We start from the raw sequence: 20,604 nt of genomic DNA on the forward strand, positions 1-20,604 counted from the left end.
TCACAATCTCAATGTTGCCTCTTCTAACCCTAGACCAAAATTAGGAAGTTGTAACAATCAGGATATTTCTAAACATACTGTACTTATAAACATCCAATTTGATATTTTATTTAAGATACAGCAATTAACATTTCTTTTGCATAAAAGAAATCTTTATTATCGCAACAGCAAGAGAGAGTCATTCTAACAACAAGATGTTGTAAAGTATTACCAGGTAAATCCTAGTCTTTTCTTGGACTTCTGGATATCAGAGGTCTCGTTCAGCTCTTTTATGTTTTGAGTGGTGCCGCTCACATAATTGGGCATCTGAACACCCGACTCATCGTGGACTAGATAACTTGGTCTAAGTCCACTGAACATGGGCCCCAGGCCCCCTCCGATGCCCTCTCTGCCAGCCTTCAGGAGTGGGTAGATGTTTCTCCCTCCCTTCTCGGCTGTTTCGATGACTTGTTTGGCGTATTTCTGGAACTGGTTTTCCTCCTCAACAATGAGAGCGGTGTTCCTCTCCACAAAGTCCTTCTGTTCTTTTTTCGTACGTTGATCCTTTGCGCGTTTTTCAGCCTTCACAAAACCAGTGTTGCATTTAAGAGAAATCATGATTTTGGTGCATAAAATAAAACATATTAAGAGCTATACCCACCATTTCTTGTATGTAGATGTCTTGCAGTGCTTTTCCTTCTTCTTTAGCTTTTTGAGCTTGAAGTTCCTGCTTTTCCATGAAGATTTTATCTGCTTCCTTCTTTGCATTTAGCATCTCCAGAGCTTTCTGTTTTTCTTCCTCTGCCTGTCGTTCCTGCTCTTGCCTCTGATGTAGAGTTGAGAAAAATGTTTATTTCAATAAAATTGTATATATAAACAGTGTGATGGTCATAAACCCAACATCACTGTGGTAAAATATCATTGTAATACATGGGCTCTTGTGGCTATACTTGCTTTTAGTTTAATGAAATATAAAAATAGTCATGCATCCATTACTAGACAAAGCTTAAAATTGAAATCATACTTTTGAAAAAATTTTATATGCATAAAAACATTAGGAATAGCTCATTTACCATGGATTCTCTGTGTGCAGCGATAGATTTCAACATGGCTGCATGCTGCTCTTCTTTCTCACGCTGCTCTCGGGCCTGTCTGGCCTCACGTTCAGCGACCGCTTTTGCGATGATCTCTTCCTCATTGCTGATTTCTTGCTGCTTTTGTACAGCTAACTTCTGTATAATAGTCTCTCTGTGTCTTTGAAGCTCTCTAAAGCAAAAAGAAAGACAAATACAAGCCCAGTTCTGAGACAAAGCGAGCAGTGGAGAGAATTATACTTTCTCTTCAGGGTTCCCACACTTCACCCACTCAGTGAATGACTTTTCCATAACCTTTGATGCAATTCATAGATGAGCATGTTGTAGAAATGTGGATGACCATTTGTATGTAAGGTAACAATCTTTTGAATTAGTAGACTTATTTATATACTAATTTATATACATTTGTATAAATGTTCCCAAAAGAGCCTTCACAGACAAATTAAAGATTGGAGCTGGTTTGCAAGCAAGTCTGAATTTGAAACAAACACTCAGAAAGAGCAGTTTCTAGCTGATTAAATATGAAGCTAAAATAAGATAAAATTAATAAATATTAGATGAGAAACTTAAACTTTAAAAACTTGTATAATAACATTTCGGTTAGTAAGCTGAAGTACTACGATAACTAAAACTAAAATAAATATAAATGAAAGCTCAATAGAAATATATAAAAAAACAAAATAAAAAATACAAAAGCACATAACACAATTCCTAAAACTTAAACTGAAAATATAAAAGTAAAAGTTAATTGAAAACATCACTAAATACTAGCATATAAATAATACTAAAATAACACTGAAAGCCCATGATGTCTAGAGAATAACAATTTTATAATAACAAAAATGCCTAAAATATTAAGTAATTTGTTATCTAGCATTTAATATATCATGTTTAGTATGGGTTGGAAGTGTTTCACATAAATAATCTATGGAAGCTTGTTTCCGTCATGAAATAAAAAATATTTTATTTCACAATTCTGACTTTTTTCTCAGAATTGCAAGATATAAACTCACAAATACGAGTTATAAAGTCAGAACTGTAAGATATAAACTTGCAATTGCGTGTTATAATATCCAATTGTGAGGGAAAAAAGACTTGCGAGTTCTCAGAATTGAAAGTTTATATCTCGCAATTCTGAGAAAAAAGTCAGAATTGTGAGATAAAAAGTGGCAATTACCTTTTTTATTTTTTTATTTAGTGGAGGAAACAAGCTTGCATAATAATCGGCATGCTGTGTTTTATACGGTTAGAAAAAAAACCCCTCATAAATGTAAAAATTCTACTGAAAATCAACTGCAGGGAGCAAAATAAAGAAGTTAAAGGGTTAGTTCACCCAAAAATGAAATTTTCTGTCATTAATTACTCACCCTCATGTTGTTCCAAACCCATAAGACCTTCATTCATCTTCAGAACACAAATGAAGATATTTTTGATGAAATCCAAGGGTTTCTGAAGCACTCAGGCAGCAACGACATTGCACATTTTGAGGTCCAGAAAAGTAGTAAAGACATCATTAAAATAGTCCATGTGACTACAGAGGTTCAACCATAATGTTACAAAGCGATGAGAATACTTTTTGTGTGCAAAAACAAAACAAAACAAAAATAACGACTTTATTCAACAATTTCTTCTCTCCCCTGTCATTTTCCTACGCTGCTGATGCAGTGAACGGAGTGCAGAGCTTCCAGGTTTATGTCCGAACTCCGGCTCATTATTGGCTGACGCTGTACATGTGAGCAGCACGACGCGTGCATGTGATGCTGACGCAGAAGCCTGGACCTTGAAAGGTACAATGACGTTGCTGCTTATGTGTGGTTCAGAAACCCTCGGATTTCATCAAAAATATCCTAATTTGTGCTCTGAAGATGAACGAAGGTCTTATGGGTTTGGAAAGACATGAGGGTGAGTAATTAATGACAGAAATATCATTTTTGGGTGAACTAAACCTTTAACTTCTGACACTAATGAGAATCCTGTCATTTATACCCACCACATGTACAGTACCTAAATATTTCCTCCTGCTTTGCTTTCCTCATTTTCGTCACTTTTTCTTTATGGCTGGCGAGCTGCTTCCGTTTCTCCTCTTCTTCCTCCTGCCTCTGGGCCTCTGCTGCTTTCACCAGCTCTCTGTTGGTCAAATGGTCCTGATGGAAGACAGAAAAAGGGATTTCAAAACAGCATCCGATTCAATCTATCTGCTTTTTCAGTGTGAATGTTGTCCAACATCCGCCTTACACGAAGAGCCTTCATCATGCTTCTCTTCTCTTCTTGATTCTTGCGCTCTTTCATGGACTGTTCCCACAGATTAAGATCTCTGAGTCGCTCGATTTCTTCAGCCTCCCTTTTGACCTCCTGCCTCTCCTGCTCTTTCCTCATTTCATGATCCTTAAACCTAATAGAGTGGGAAACATCAGACACCTTGTATTAGGTCCTTTCAGGTAATTCCCAGCTAACAGGGAATATATAACAGGGAACGTTACAGGAATAACGTTCTTCCAGTAACATTAATAGAATGTTCCTTCAAAGTTATTTGGTATTAATAATGAATTAGCACAAAAATGTTATTTATACATTGTTCGTGGAGCGTTTTTTTTTTTTAATGAAATGTTTTAGTTGGACTACTGTAACATTTATTAAATGTTACTAATATTTGTTTCAGAATGTTCAGAGAACATTCAAAAGCTGTATTTGGAGTAACACATTACAAGTAATCCAAGTTACTTAATCATATTACTTTTTTCAGGTAACAGGTAACATTAGTTATAAAATATTTGAGTTACTTTTTCAAATAATATAACGCATTACAAGTAACTCTAGTTATGTAATCAGATTACTTATTCAAGTAACTAGTAAAGTAACACATTACTTATTCAATTTACAACAAAATATCTAAGTTACTTTTTCAAATAAGTAAAGCAAGTTACTTTTTCACATTTATTGACTGACACCTCTCCAGTCCCCATGTTGAGAGAAATAAAGTGCAGAGGTGTTGTGTGCGCTGTGTGAACATGATGGTTATTGTAGTTCTAGACTAAATGTGAACATGCATTTACTCATCTCACTTGCACAAAACATTCAGTATTCCTCAAAATGAATAAAAACAGTAAAATGCAATTTCAGAATTTTACACAAACCTGTAATAATTGACTATATTAAATTACACAAATATACTTTATGTATTTAATCTCACTTTATTAACCAATGTCTTTGCTGCTGACCTTCAGTGATCTAATTCAACCATACTAATAAGCAAAAATTACTTTATATTAGATTTAGAAATAAGAGTGTTGAACTTCCTTCTCCTGTATCTTATTCTTCTTCAATCCAGAATAGCAGCACAGCTGAAAGGTTTGTTTGAGCTGCGCCCTCTACTGTACAGGTGTAAATATGCATTTCCTTCAGCCTGAGGCTTATTCATCTCACTTTTAAGGACCTTAAAGGATTAGTTCACTTTCAAATGAAAATTACCCCAAGCTTTACTCACCCTAAAGCCATCCAATGACTTTCTTCTTTCCGATAAACATAATTGGAGAAATATTAATAAACATCATGGCACATCCGAGCTCCATATTTAACAAGTTATGAAGTAAAATATCTAGCTTCCACCAGACTGCCTTCCATATTCAACTTACGAAGAAAGTGTAAACTGGCGTCACGTCAGTTAAGCTTTTACCGTAAGTTGAATAGGGAAGGTGTAGGACGTAGCGTAAGCGTTTTGAACTGCGAGAGTTTTACACTTTCTTCGTAAGTTGAATACAGAAGGCAGTCTGGTGGAAACTAGATATTTTACTTCATAACTACACAAACACATCACTTCGCTTCAGAAGGCCTTTATTAACCTCCCGGAGCCGTGCGTAATATGTTTATGATGGATGGATGTGGATGGAGACACTTTCTTCAGCTCATACTCGTGACCCCTGTTCACTGCCATTATAAAGCTCGAATGCGTCAGGATATTTTTATTAATATTTCTCTGATTGTGTTCATCAGAAAGATGAAAGTCATACACCTAGAATGGCTTGAGGGTGAGTAAAGCTTGGGCTAATTTTCATTTGAAAGTGAACTAATCCTTTAATATTTGCCAAAAAATATAACTTTTTTTGTTGTTGTTGTTATTAAAAAACAAAAAAGCAAGCCCAGCCCAGGTGAGTAAAAGTAACGCAAAAGTAATGTAATGCATTACTTTTCATAAAAAGTAACTAAGTAACACAATGAGTTACTTTTTCAGGGAGTAACGTAACATTGTAATGCATTACTTTTCAAAGTAACTTTACCTGACACTGCAAATAAGTGCAGAGGTGTTGTGTGTGTAAACATGACGGTTATTGTAGTTTTAGACTAAATGTGAGCATTTACTCATCTCACTGGCACAATAACAGACTCTTCAAAATGAATAAAAACAGTGAAATGCAAACTCAGAATATCACGTAAAACTGCAATATCTTTATTAACCAATGTCTTTGCTGTTGACTTTACTAATAAGCAAAAATGAATTTAGATAAACATCATATTTGTGTTTCATTTTTTTTATAGCTGAAAGAGAAGTGTTTAACTTTCCTCTCCTGCATTCTATTTTTCTTTAATCCAGAATGGCAGCACAGCTGAAAGGTTTGTTTGAGCTGCGCCCTCTACTGTACAGGAGTGAATTTGCATTTCCTTCAGTCTGAGGCTTATTCATTTCACTTTTGGTACATATGCCAAAACTTTTATTTTTGCTATTAAAAAACAAGCACCAAGCAAGCCCAGCCCAAGTGAGAAAAAGTAATGCAAATGTAACTTCCATTACTTTCCATAAAAAGTAACTAAGTCATACAATTGACCCTTCGCTGGGAGTTTGATTGACAAGCGATCTAACCAATCATAACGCCGAATCCGCCATTTTGTCCGACAAGGAGTTAGAAGATTAACCTCGGTGGACTTGAACTTGAAAAATGGTGTGTACTGACGTCTTTCCGCATTTGAAACAACATTCCTTCTCATGTTCATTCATGTTTATTTGATGATATAAATTAACTAGTTAGGAAGAGATGATCGGTTCATGAGCCGCTTGAACTGAGGAGCTACAGCAATCTGTCACGACACATTAAAGAGCCACAAAACGTTTTCTATTGTTCGAATTTCTTGAAAAAAAATTACACAATTTGAAAGCTGGGACTTTGTTTAATATCATAAGTAACCTGCTCTGTCTTGTCTGACGACGTGTTGTCAGTGTCCTCTTTGCTCCGCGATGTATTTTACACTGCGCGTGGCGTGACAGCGCCATGGCTTGTTGGACAAAGCAGCAGTAACTAAGGTCTTTGCGAAGGGTCAGTTAGTTACTTTTTTTTTTTTTAGAAAGTAATACAATATTGTACCACATTATTTTTAAAGGTAACTTTCCCCAACACTGTTCAAAAGTAACATTCCCATAATTTTTGAAAAATGCTAAAATGAAATGTTTGGCATAACCAAGAAAAAAAACATTTTAAAAACTGGATGTTTTGAACGTTCAGAGAACATTTAGAAATAACGTCTCACTGGGAACATTAGCAAAACGTTTTTAGAGCATATTTTTGTTTGCTGGGTGGAAGCATGAATGCACTTTAATTTGTCCTTACTGTAGTTTCAAGCTCTCAGCCATGGCGAGTTGGTCTTGTTTCCTCTGCAGGGCTTTCTGCTGCTCCTGCTGGATGGCCTGTTCTTCTCTGCTAGCCATTTCGGCCAAGATTTCTCTGTCTACATCTTTGCTGACATTCTGCTTCATGTGTTTTAGCTCGATCTGAGCCTCCCTTTCCTTCAGAACCTCCGCCAGCAACAGAGCGCTCTATAAAAACAAGAGGATAGTTTCTACTAACATTTTACCACAGAAAAAGACTTGTGATCAAATAAAGTGAGACACAAACATGGAAGCCTTTCACTCTGTCGGTCTGGTAGTACTGCTGGGTTTTTGCTTTTTCAATGGCCTCCTTTCGTATCTCGGCCTGGTATTTCGCTTCTTCTATGTCAAGTAGTTTCCTCTCCTCCTCTTCGATCGCCTCTCGAATTTTTTTCGCTTCTAGCTTTTTTTGTCGCTGTCCCTGTAAGGACAAAATCAGAGTTTTTTGTTGTACTGTACACTCATGTTTCTTAATTAAGACTGATAAATTTATATGATATAGTTTCTCCTTGAAAGTGTTGGTGTTTATGCATATTTTGTTTTAGGGTAAATTTGTTTTTTTTTTCAAGCAAGTATTGCTCAGTATGTATAATAAGAGAGCTACAAAAAAAAGCTGTATAGATCACTTATAACAACTTATGTTGTCTGGAGTTTTTTGTCTACTGAAATTTCTTGGTATGATATTTTTGCAGTGTTTCGTCAACAAAACAATTCAAAAACACATTAAATAACAGGTATCTGAAGAGATGTACTGTATGTCAATACAACACAGCCTCGCTTTCAATCCCGTTAAAAATCAAAGATGGCGTCTACTTACAGCAATGGTGTTGGACCAGTGTTTCACGAGCTCTTTAGAGCGCATGTGCAGCGCCTCCCGCTGTTCAGCTGCCGCAATGACACTTCTGTTGTAACGATTCACACCGTTCACACTGTCCTGTACGCGCTGCCATTCAGATTTGGACAAAACTACCACTTGACGAAGGTCTGCTTCGGTTTTCTCCATCTCTGAACTCACAACTGTATGCATTTGACAACATGTTGTCAAGTAATTATAAAAGATGTAATTTTTTTTTTAGATATTTTGGTTCGCAGTATTTTTAATTCTCACCTTGTTTACTCGAGCCTTTCCTCCGACCGTACTGGACGACACCTGTTGTTACTGAGGCTGCTGACATTTGAACTGCTTTTTATTTCCTCTCACATTCGTTGATCTAAACGTATATTGAGGTGTTTTTATATTTTTATTCCTTCATACATCGACAAACTAGGCTAACGTTGGTAACATGCTCGGACTCTCTACACCGTGTTGCTCAGCAACCATTTAAACTTTTGTTGCACTGTTCCCCAGCAACCCTGCCTGTGAAGTATGTGACGTCATGCGAATCCTTAAAGAGCCCGCAAAACAAACTGATTCCTTTGCCTTGAAATTCTTAACATTATGAAGTTAAATGTACTTTAAATCCTCAGTATATAACTTTTGATAATATACTCTTATAAGACACATATGTACCATGTTGTCTCGCTATATGGGATGGGCTGTCACAACTGAAACTTGTCATTAACCAACCTATTAAAGGCTATCAAAATGTAAACAGTAAAACAATTCTGAAACATGGTACATAGTACTTAGTAGGCTACTAACAGATAAGTGTACAAGAGAAAATGGCAACAGAATAAAGTTCTGTCATGTGGTTGGTCACCTAATTAGTCAGATGCCTGAGCTTGTGTGAAGAATTAGTCCAACCGACCAACTCAGTTCAACCCCTTCAGTTTAAGCTCAAATAAATTGATCATTGATATAATAACTATTAAAGTATGGAGACCCAAGCCTGCAGAAAATAAGAATATATAAATAAAGAAATGTAATAATTGGAAAATACATAAAGAAATATATAAAAGTGGAAATATATAAATAAATACATGTGGGAAAAATAAATAAATGTATAAATAAACAAATAAATACATTTATGTGAGAATAAATAAATAAATATATGTAATAGGAAAATACATAAAGAAATATATAAAAGTGGAAATAAATAAATATATGTGGGAATAAATAAATGTAATAATGGGAAAACAGAAATATATAAAAGTGGAAATAAATAAATACATGTGGGAAAAATAAATAAATGTATAAATTAATAACAAATAAATACATTTATGTGAGAATAAATAAATGTAATAATAGTAAAACAAAGAAATGTATAAAAGTGGAAATAAATAAATAAATAAATGTGGGAATAAATAAATAAATGTATAAATAAAAAAATAAATACATTTATGTGAGAATAAATAACTAATAATAGCAAAAAATTAAAGAAATATATAAAAGTTGAAATAAATAAATAAATGTGGGAATAAATAAATAAATGTATAAATAAAAAAATAAATACATTTATGTGAGAATAAATAACTGTAATAGCAAAAAATTAAAGAAATACATAAAAGTGGAAATAAATAAATAAATATATGTGGGAATAAATAAATGTAATAATGGGAAAACAGAAATATATAGAAGTGGAAATAAATAAATACATGTGGGGAAAAATAAATAAAAGTATAAATTGATAAACAAATAAATACATTTATGTGAGAATAAATAAATATATGTAATAGGAAAATACATAAATAAAAATAAAAAGGGGAAATAAATAAAAAGTGGGGAAAATAAATTAATAAACAAATAAATAAATGTAGGCCTATGTGGGAATAAATAAATAAATATATAAATAAATTAGTAAATACATGAAAGAATAAATAAATAAAGTTAAAAATAAATACAGAAAATAATAAATAAATAAATAAAAGGAAAAAGTAATACAAAAATTATTCCAGGAGTAAATTTAAATACAAAATAAATTGTACTGGTTTTATTAAGTCATTTATTTCTTTATTTATTTCCAAATTATTTGTTTATTTTTTTTTTAATTTCTGCAGGTTTATGGGTCAATGTGAATTTAAAAGAGGCGTACTGTGTTACTGTGGGGTGATTCTGTGGCACATTCAGTGGCAGGAGGAACTTATTTAGGGAGGGCGCGTGAAGGGCGGAGTTTATACGAGGAGATCTTCATTGAAAAAGCGCCACGGAACATCATCAGCGGCGGCGCACGCGATCAGTCATTTGAGGCGAATCAGCAGGAATGGCTCCGGTATCAGTCAAACGCCTTTTAATCAGTGAAAGTGTTGATCCGTGCTGCAAAATTATTTTGCAAGAGAATGGCATTGAAGTGACGGAGAAACAGCAGATGACTAAAGAAGAGTTGATTGCAGAGATTCAGGTAAGTGATTCTTCAACTGACCGACTCTCTGGTTCTGCAGCAACTTCAGCGGAATATCAAGTGATTTGATTTGAATCGCCGCCAAGCTAATGGCGTCTTCCAATGCAGCAACAGTAAAAATGATAAAATATTAGCATGTGAATGTGTGCCGGTCGGATGTGCCAAAGTTTGTGTGCGACTGTGTGTCACCCCTCCTCCTCCTCTTCAAGAGTCTGATGCAACAGCAGCCTGTATCTGCACCATATGAATCATTTCAATCGATTCATAACTCATGGTTTTATTAGACCTCAAACAGTCAATCTGATTTTTTTCCCCAGTACAGTATTCTTAATGCAAGCGTGTTTTGCTCTCTGCATGTGTTTTATTTGTTGTGTTTTAATTTATGAGGTATTTGCGTGCGCAGTTAATAATTTTTCACTATCACCAATGCTTCTGTCATTGCATCACAGGTATTTTATCAATTATATTTTCAAAAAGAAAAAAAAATATGCTTGGTTTATAATATAATAGTAAATATAACAACTAATATATATATATATGTGTGTGTGTGTATGTGTGTGTATATATATATATATATATATATATATATATATATATATATATTATATGCTTTGTTTTTGAGCCATGTAATAAATAAGGTTATGAAACCAAAAACTACTAGCCTAACTCATATAAATTTTAAATATTGTTACAGAAAGTCCGTAATAAAATACGAACAAATTACAAGCAATAGCACAAATAAATACACACAGAACAAACATACAAATGAAATAAACGGTTATTTTCAGGTTTTTCATGTACAAAAATAATAATCAAATGTAAAATATCACTGGAATATTAGGCTGCTGTCACTTTAAAGGGTTAGTTCACCCAAAAATGAAAATAATGTCATTTATTACTCACCCTCATGGTGTTCCACGCCCGTAAGACCTTCGTTCATCTTCGGAACACAAATTAAGATATTTTTGTTGAAATCCGATGGCTCAGTGAGACCTCCATAGCCAGCAATGACATTTCCTCTCTCAAGATCCATTAATGTACTAAAAACATATTTAAAACAGTTCATGTGACTACAGTGGTTCAATATTAATATTATAAAGTGACGAGAATATTTTTGGTGTGCCAAAAAAACAAAATAACGACTTATATAGTGATGGCCGGTTTCAAAACACTGCTTCATGAAGCTTCGGAGCGTTATGAATCTTTTGTGTTGAATCATGATTAATGGATCTTGAGAGAGGAAATGTCATTGCTGGCTAGGGAGGCCTCACTGAGCCATCGGATTTAATCAAAATATCTTAATTTGCGTTCCGAAGATTAACGAAGGTCTTACGGGTGTGGAACGACATGAGGGTGAGTAATAAATGACATTATTTTTATTTTTAGGTGAACTAACCCTTTAAGAGCTGCACGGATCCTATATACTGTTACACATGCATCTACGTTTATGTTCACTTACGACATAACAGACTATGTTATGATACTCGACAAGACGGGCAATTTGATATAATTTTGTGAATATGTCCGTGCAAGCTCAGGAAGATGTGAAAGAGTATTCACTCGCTGTGAGAAGCGGCGTTGTGGGCTTTGAATGTGTGTTGCAAAATTCATCAGAAAGCGCGCGAGTACCAAAATGAAAGACTTTCACGTCTACATGCGCTTGAATGTTTAAATGGCAAGGCTTATAAATGCGCAAATTATCAACTTCCATGAAGATGCAGGACTGGCCCGATCGGGCAAGTGACAGTTCCGCCATCTGGCCCAAGAATCTTTCATGCTGGCCCCGGGATATTGGGCAGTCCTCATTGTCGAGCCCTTATATAAGGGATTTTGATTAGGGCACCAAGTAAAAAGCAGTACTGAATGCATGTAACAATAGTGAAGGGTTTAGAAATGTTTGGGATAAACTTAATAAAACCTTGTTTTACATGCCAATTTTGTTTACATGTCTTAAATCTTTTTTTTTCCCCAAGAATTATGATGGTTTAGTTGTCCGATCAGCAACCAAAGTTACTGCTGATGTCATCAATGCTGGCAGTAACTTGAAGATCATTGGACGAGCCGGAACAGGAGTTGACAACGTGGATGTGGATGCAGCAACCAAGAGAGGAATCATTGTCATGAAGTAATGAAGCATGTAGAGTCTTGCTCTGACCTCTATTCTGTGTTTTCAATGCTAAAGCAGGTTGCTCTAGTTGTGCACTCTTCTGTTTGGCCCAAAATAAAATCATCATCATTTATTCATTTATCGACTCTCATGTCATTTTAACTCGGTATAATATATTATTTTTCTCGTCAAACACACATCTTAGGAGGTGCTAAGCAGAATGGCTAGAAATTCCTAAAAGTTTTTTTTAATGTTATTTAATATTTATTTTTTATTAGTGAAGAAGGCGATAGCTGAAAGAATTTTTTTTTGTTGTTGTTGTCTTTTTAGCACTCCGAGTGGAAACACAATCAGTGCTGCTGAGCTCACCTGTGCTCTTTTGATGAGCTTGTCAAGGTAAACTGGAAAAACTATTCCTTAATAATAAAGAACTTGTTTTTAAAGGGTTCATATCATGTTTTGAGATAAAGAATTCATTGGATTAAGAAATTATTGTAACTTTCAGAACTCTGAAGTCTCTGAGTGTGGGTCTGAAATAGGGTAAAAAATGGTCAACAAAATTAATAATAAAAAATAAAAAAAAAAATGTTGGTTGCTTTGGACTGTGGACTTATAAGTGGACCTCAGAGAGAAAAATAAAATGATTGAAAAAACTTGATATCCCTTTTGTTAAATTGAGCTTTTATGTTCTATTCCTTTTAAATAACTTATACTTTTACATTTTCAAATAATATATTTATTAATATTTTCTGCATTTCTTAGACATATTCCACAGGCTGTCATGTCAATGAAGGATGGAAAATGGGATCGTAAAAAGGTATGCGCATTTGTTATCCTCTGTTTGTGTGGCTGTCAATCACAAATGAAATATGTACAGGGCATTGCATTGTGGGATAGAGTATTGGCAGAGCACATTTTCCTGCTGAAAGAGGCCACTTCTACCAGGGAACACCATTGTCATGAAGGAGTGTACCTGGTCTGCAACAATGTTTAGGTAGATGGCATGTGTCAAATTTATGTCCACTGTGAATGGCCGGACCCAGGGTGTCCCAGCAGAACATTGGCCAAAGCATCACATTCCCTCCAACGGCATGTATTCGTCCCACAGTGCATCCTGGTGCCATCAATTCCCTGGATAAATGGCGCACATGTACACAGCCATCCATGTGATGTAAAAGAAAACGGTACTCATCTGAACAGTCCAGTTCCGACATTCACATGACCATTATAGGTGGTGGACAGGGGTCGTCATGGGCACTCTGATTGGTCTGCAGCCCCATACGCATCAAGGTGCAATGAACTGTGTGTTGTGACACATTCCTCCCATAATATCATTAAAATTTTGTGTGACTTGTGTCACAGTAGACCTTCTGTTTGCTCGAACCAGACGGGATAGCCTTCGTTGCCCTCGTGCATGAGCATCCAACACCCTGTCACAGTTTTTTTTGGTTTGTCCCTCCTCGGACTCACTACCGCTGACCGGGACAGCTCTCCATTTCAGAGATACTCAATTGCCTTGCCGTAACAATTTGGTCCTTGTCAAAGTCGCTCAGTCTTTATTCCTGCCCATTTCTCCTGCATCCAACACGTTGATTACGAGAACTGATTGTTTGCTTACTATCTAATCCTTAATATGTGGCCTTGTTTGAAGATGATCAATGATATTCGCTTCACCTGTGACTGGTCATAATGTTTTAGCTCATTAGTGTACAGTATGCCAGTATGCCATTCCATAGCCATGCTTTCCTGTCCATGTTAACTCAGTCATCACTAATCGGTTGTGATCCCTGAATGTGTTGCTTCACATTGTTATGCTAGATGGCTGAGTGCTTTGATAATGATTTTGCAGTTCATGGGTGCAGAGCTGTATGGAAAAGTTCTTGGAATTGTAGGGCTTGGAAGAATCGGCAAAGAGGTGGCAAAAAGAATGCAGTCGTTTGGGATGAAGGTAAGATCTTTGTGTCCTAAAAATGGACTTGACTTAAATGCAGGCGTAATAGTGATAGTAGTAATAGTGAGGTTTTTTTTTTTTTGTTTTGTTTTTAAATCAAAGAATTTTATTGTTTTACAAAGATGGAACTTTTTGCATCCCTAATAGACCATTGGTTATGACCCCATCACCCCTCCGGAGGTTTCTGCGGGCTGGGGTGTGGAGCAAATGTCTTTGGAGCAGCTGTGGCCACAGTGTGATTATATCACAGTTCACACTCCACTCATGCCCTCCACCACAGGTACACACAACCAAAACAGGACATGTGAAATATCTATAATAATATAAGATAATATTATATAATTAGGCTGTCAAAATTAACATATTAACATATGCAATTAATTTTTTCAGTTTAACGCATTAAAAATATTTAACACAATGCAGCATCCTTTAGCTAATTTGCAATAAATTTTATATGATCACGCTATCATTCATTCAAGTGCTTTTAAACTATTCAAGCGTGAAAAGATTAAAAAAACAACAACAACAACAACAACAAAAAGAACTGAAATCTGTACTGGCGTGCTGTCTGTGAATCTCTTAACTGTGTGACAGACACACGACTCTTGCGCTGGCCACATTGAGTTCTCTTTCGTGCATGAATGGACAAAAACGCACAAAAGTATGCCAAAATGCCTGCTTTGTTGAGTATCCTCGTAAGCACAATCTTAAATGAGTTAATAGGGAACCTATTATGCCCCTTTTCACAAGATGTAATATAAGTCTCTGGTGTCTCCAGAATGTGTCTGTGAAGTTTCAGCTCAAAATACCCCACAGATCATTTATTATAGCTTGTCAAATTTGCCCCTATTTGGGTGTTACACAAAAACACGCCGTTTTGTGTGTGTGTCCCTTTAAATGCAAATGAGCTGCTTCTCCCGGCCCCCTTTCCAGAAGAGGGTGGAGCTTTAACATCCCGTGCTTCGGTTGCTCAACAACAACAAAGCTGGAGAATCTCACGCAGCCAAAATGAGGATTGTCAGTAACTGGTGTTCAGCCTTACATTGTTCAAACCGGAGTCGGACACTGATGGAGAGACTCAGGAAGAAGTTACAACTTTTAGAATGAAACTGAACGTTCCTGAATGGTTAGTCTTTTGTTCAAATCCAGCGTTGAACTGAGCATTTGAAGAGACTGTTTATGATTTATTGGGATTATAAAAAAAGCAGTGGGTGGATTTTTACCATTATAGGCTGGTTGTTTACACACACACTGTGGACACACATCTGTGTTCAAACACCTTATAAAAGTGAATTTTGCATAATAGGTCCCCTTTAAATAAATGACCGTAAAGAGCTGTGAGGACATTGGATGTGTGTCAGATCTGCTTCATGTGCGTCAGATATTAAAGTGACAGCAGCCTAAACCTACTGCTGTCTGTCATTAATGTTAATCAAAGAACAAAAGACAAGGAGAAAATCACTCGCTGCTCTTGACTGAATAACTTTTGTAGCTTTAATAAGGATTAATCTATAATTAATTTATAATTTAAGCAGTGAAGACTGTAATGTGTTTGATGTGAACTTTTTTAATTTCTATATATTTCCTACTTGTTAGATCAAAAATATTAAAATATGTTTTTGTTGTTTCTACATTAATTTGGAGATTAAATGTGAAATTATTACAATATAAAAATGTATTAAACTTTAATGTTAGGTGTGATTAATCAAGATTAATTTCAGAAAAATGTGCAGTTAATATTTTTAATCGATTGACAGCACTAAATATAATATGTATCATCAGCATAAAAATAATAGTAGTTGTTGTTGTTGTTATTATTACTATATTATAATTATATTTTTATTGTTAATTTATTGGGATTATAAATAGATCGAATCCCAATTTCAATAAAAAAAATTTATTATTTTAATATAGTAATAATGTGTTTTCAAAGACTTCTCTCAAAAACATAGAAAATCTTACCAACCCTAAACTTTTGAACAGTAGTGTATATAATTTATAAGATATTTTTTGTTGTAATTAATTCACTTCCATGCAGTACTTTATAGTTAAATAATTGTATTATATAGTACTATATTGCCATATTGCAGTTCTAATTTTATTAATGTTAATTGCCCCAGTGTAAAATCAAACCTTTGGTGATGTGCTACACAGGTCTCCTCAATGACGCCTCATTTGCTAAGTGTAAGAAGGGTGTGAAGGTGGTGAACTGTGCTCGTGGTGGCATCATCGATGAAGCTGCCCTCCTCCGGGCTCTGGAGTCGGGGCAGTGTGGAGGAGCGGGACTGGATGTGTTTGTGGAGGTCAGAGCTTGTCAATCACCCAGACTGAGAACTGTTTTAGCTTTTTGCTGCATAAATATAAATAAATAGCATTACATGCAAGCATATTTAAAATATTACTACTAATGTTGCTGTTATTTTGTGGGGTTCAGGAGCCTCCAAAGGACCGGGCACTGGTGAACCACCCCAATGTTATCAGCTGTCCTCATCTGGGAGCCAGCACTAAAGAAGCACAGGCTCGGTGTGGGAAGGATATCGCCCTGCAGATTGTGGACATGGTTACAGGCAATGCATTAGTGGGAGCTGTGAGTCACACTCAGTTTTACACTGTCAGAAATTAACTTTATGATGGGGCAATATTTGCCCCTGAAACTGATGTTTTTCTAATTTTTCAGGGACATTTTGTATATTTATGAGGGCATATTTTTTCCCTAACCATATAAAATCATAGCAAATTATCCTTATGTCAAATAGTTCAGTTAAAATACAAATGTTCAATCTGAAAAATTATAAACAATTATCAAATACAAAAGTAGCTATAATTAATGCACCAAGTAATTTATTTTGTAGGTCAAAACATGAACGACTCAAGTAATGTTCACCACAGATATTTATTTTTAAATCCAAATTCCACCTTGGAAAATCTGAAAATATTAGGAATTTTGAAATTAAATCCTAGCTAGATATTGAAAGGAAAAAGTTGCCACACAACAACAAATACATCAAATTTATTAAATTCCCACTTTGAAAAGATGACACTCTTGTGTATTGTAAAACTTGCTTGCAGGACAAAAGTGATGTTCAATTTGTGAGCGATTTGTTCTTTTCAGTGAATCCGATGAAACCAATTTGCAAAATGGTCTGAAAGATTCATTAGTCTTAATGAAAGAGTTTTAAAAACCCTTATCCAATTAAGAAATTGATGTTATGAATGAACAGCTTTATTGGGAAATGAGAACTAGGAAATTACACACATCACCTTCAACTCTTTAGGATTTTTACAAGAATTTATTTGTTTAAACTCAGCATGAAATACAAAATACCTTAGGTATTTTGTAAGTGCATGTTATTGATCTAATTGTAAAAATTAAGTTTGTAATTTTTAATCAATTTCATAACTGACATAACAAAATCTTCCAGTAAAAATGGTAGATTTCTCTTTGGTGACGTGTGCCGGAATTCTCCAATCATTTAGTCTGTGTAAAGCCTATTTTAAGCTCGCATTCAGATCCACCTCCATCCAATCAACAACCGACGGACAGAACTAATCCCCGTCCTACATTCTTCTTTTTTACGATCATTTGTTTCACTCGGATGCATATCACAATACAGAAGAACAGATCTGCACTACTTCTGTTACATCATGACTTCAAATCTCTTTTTATTCTCCTCAGGTCAATGCTCAGGTGTTGGTCAGTACTTTCTCTCCTGACTCTCATCAGTGGATTCGGCTGGGAGAGTCCATGGGCAGAGTGTTGAAGGCCTGCAGCACTTCTAAAGAACCCTACAGCCAGGTCCATGTCACAGCACTTGGTAGGTGAATTATTAAGAAATTATTAACCAAAATATGTTGTCAAAACTAACAAACAAGTAGCAAGAAATCCTGTTTAGCAAGAAATCCATCATTCTTGTAATAACCATTGGAAACAATTCTTTTACACATGATGCGGGATTGAACACAAACACACAACCACACCCACACACACCCACACACAAATATGTACTGTGTGTGTATATATATATATATATATATATATATATATATATATATATATAAATATTTTCTACTCTTCTGAGAAAATGTTTTATTCTGTTTATACCCTTAAAGTTTTTTTTTTTGGTTGTTGTTTAATTAAATTAATCCACATTTAGTTTGTAGGGTCTTAAACTCTCTGATGCATGGTGACCACTACAGATGTGTAACTCTCTCTCTGAATGAATAATTTGGAATTATTAATTCCATGTTATTAGATATGGAATCATTGTGTCGTTGTTTTGAAGTTAACCACCATTAAAAAAAATAATAATAATAAGATTAGTGTTATTAACTAAAATTAAAACCATTCAAAAAATAGTTGTTGTTAGTAGAACCAAAGATGAAATTAAATTAAATATAAATATTAGATAACAAAAACTTGAACAAAACTTAAAAATGTTGCCTAATAAACCAACTGAAATAGAATAAGCTTAATTTGAAGTACTAAAATTACTAAAACTATAAAATTGAAGTAGAATTATTTACAAAAGAACAAAATCCCTAAAACTTAAACTTGATCGAAAATGATAAATACTATAATATTATATAAATTATACTAATAAATTAATGAGATATATATATATATATATATATATATATATATATATATATATATATATATATATATATATATTAAAATGTCATTTATTTATTTATTTACTTACTTATTTATTTATTTATTTATTTATTTGTGATTATAGATTAATGCATCACAGGGTTAAATTAAGCTTAACTTAAAATATCCAAAGAAGCTGGCATAGCTTTAAAAAACAAACACTCATGATTAACTAACATGATTAACTTTCTGTCTTTACGAAACAAAGATTTTTGTTTTACATTTTTATCATGATTAACTTTCTTCTATAAAAATGACATTTGAATTAAATGACAATTTATGTTTTTGGGTAAACTATTATTCGGATACAGCTACAGCCACTGGGCATGCGCACATCCATATTGCGTCATTTAATATTTATTTATTTAATTTAATAACTGCATTTGCAGTATTGTAAGTGTAGGTTTATGGTTGGGGTAGATGTTAATAAAACACAATTTGATAAGTAGCAAATTTAATTTACTGTTATTTATCCTGAGATTTTGCCTCACTTCTGTCCGTAGCTGTATCCCTTCTAGCCACAACCCTATTATTCTAGTCTATTAGCGTTACATTTTATCATCAACAGGCCAAGGATGCCATCTTGTGGCAATATCATGCATTTGTATCCAATTGTCTATATATAATATACAAAGTATTTATGTATTTATTTTTGCTATTCAGGGGAGTCCTTGAAGAAGTCCACAGGGTTTTTGAGCTCAGCAGCTGTGGTTGGTTTACTCACTGAAGGTCCTCAGAATGGCCCCAACTTGGTGAATGCACTGCCTCTAGCTGCAGAGACGGGAATTACTGTGAGACAACTTAAATCATAGTTTCAAATTTCTGAACTATTCTGTATTTTATGTTAATGCACAAGCACCATCTAGGTGGTTTATTTTCCTAGCAGCACTCCTAATTTGTCACAAACCCCCAGGTGAAGATGGATCACAATGACTCAAATGGCCGTGAGGCGTGTGTTGTGGAGGTCTCTGTGAACGGCAGTAGCTATAAGGCTGTTGGCTCAGTGCAGACTGGAGTTCCTGTGCTGTTGGAGCTGAACGGAAGTGTGTTTCGACAGCCTATTCCTCTCAGCGGACACCTGCTGTTCTTCAAGGCCGCCACCTCCACTGATCTCCTGCTCTCCGTAACTGGTAAAGGCTAATTCACATTCTGCACAAATAGCCTTTAATGGGATTATATATATTTGCGTAATATGTCGCAAGTCATCTGAAGCAATACGTCATTACCTTTTTTTGGAGTCCCTGCTATTGTATGCATTCATTGTATTGGAAAGAAGCTTCATCAAAATATTTTAAAAGACATATGGGTTTGGATTAACATGAGGGTGGATAATGACTCTTTAAAATCTGTGTGAGAAAATAGGGCTTAGAAAATCTCAGTTTATTGATGCTTTCTTATCTTCCTCAGGGGTTTTGGCAGCTGCAGGTGTGGAGCTGGAGTCCTTCAGTGCCTCTACTGCCAGCAGTGGTGACCAGTGGTACTGCATGGGGATTTCTTCACTGCTGGGGGACATTGGTGCCTTTAAGTCCTTAGTGAAAGAGGCTGCACAGCTCACTGTTTAAATATCTGTCGCTGAGCCTGATCTGAACCACTTAACATTCCAGCATTTAAAGCTCTAGCCTTACTGAGTTCCATTACTTACTGTTACTCACATTGATCACAACTCTACAATTCCTAAAACAACAGTGTGAAAACAGTCAGATGTTTACTTTTTTGTTGGTATTAGTTTACTAAACCTAATATGTATTGCAGATATGTAATGTGTTTGATTAAAACAATAACTATCAGTGCTTTGCAGTGGATTGTGTCCCTTTTCATCATACTAAAGGGCTGCCATTTTGTTCTTCACGTGTAAAAAAAAAATAAAATAATAACTGATAAATAATAAGTAAATAAATAATAACTG

The 20,604-nt window shown here is 34.9% G+C and overlaps 2 protein-coding genes across 2 annotated transcripts; one reads left to right on the forward strand and one right to left on the reverse strand.

Moving 5' to 3' along the window:
* Window positions 1-80: 80 nt before the first annotated feature.
* cfap210 (cilia and flagella associated protein 210) lies at window positions 81-8,940 on the reverse strand. The gene is made up of 9 exons (XM_051905462.1): window positions 7,817-8,940; window positions 7,526-7,725; window positions 6,956-7,129; window positions 6,671-6,876; window positions 3,309-3,465; window positions 3,078-3,217; window positions 1,053-1,245; window positions 641-805; window positions 81-561 (listed from the first exon to the last, which is right to left on the reverse strand). The coding sequence occupies exons 1-9, from the start codon at window positions 7,881-7,883 to the stop codon at window positions 208-210; spliced, it is 1,656 nt and encodes a 551-aa protein (XP_051761422.1). The 5' UTR covers window positions 7,884-8,940; the 3' UTR covers window positions 81-207.
* Window positions 8,941-9,754: 814 nt separating this feature from the next.
* phgdh (phosphoglycerate dehydrogenase) lies at window positions 9,755-20,488 on the forward strand. Its single transcript, XM_051905463.1, has 12 exons — window positions 9,755-9,986; window positions 11,960-12,111; window positions 12,424-12,489; window positions 12,856-12,910; window positions 13,943-14,041; window positions 14,192-14,324; window positions 16,199-16,347; window positions 16,479-16,631; window positions 17,721-17,859; window positions 19,362-19,489; window positions 19,612-19,828; window positions 20,106-20,488. The coding sequence occupies exons 1-12, from the start codon at window positions 9,849-9,851 to the stop codon at window positions 20,258-20,260; spliced, it is 1,584 nt and encodes a 527-aa protein (XP_051761423.1). The 5' UTR covers window positions 9,755-9,848; the 3' UTR covers window positions 20,261-20,488.
* Window positions 20,489-20,604: the final 116 nt, after the last annotated feature.

Source organism: Ctenopharyngodon idella, chromosome 9 (genome assembly GCF_019924925.1).
Source record: "Ctenopharyngodon idella isolate HZGC_01 chromosome 9, HZGC01, whole genome shotgun sequence".
Lineage (NCBI taxonomy): Eukaryota > Metazoa > Chordata > Actinopteri > Cypriniformes > Xenocyprididae > Ctenopharyngodon > Ctenopharyngodon idella.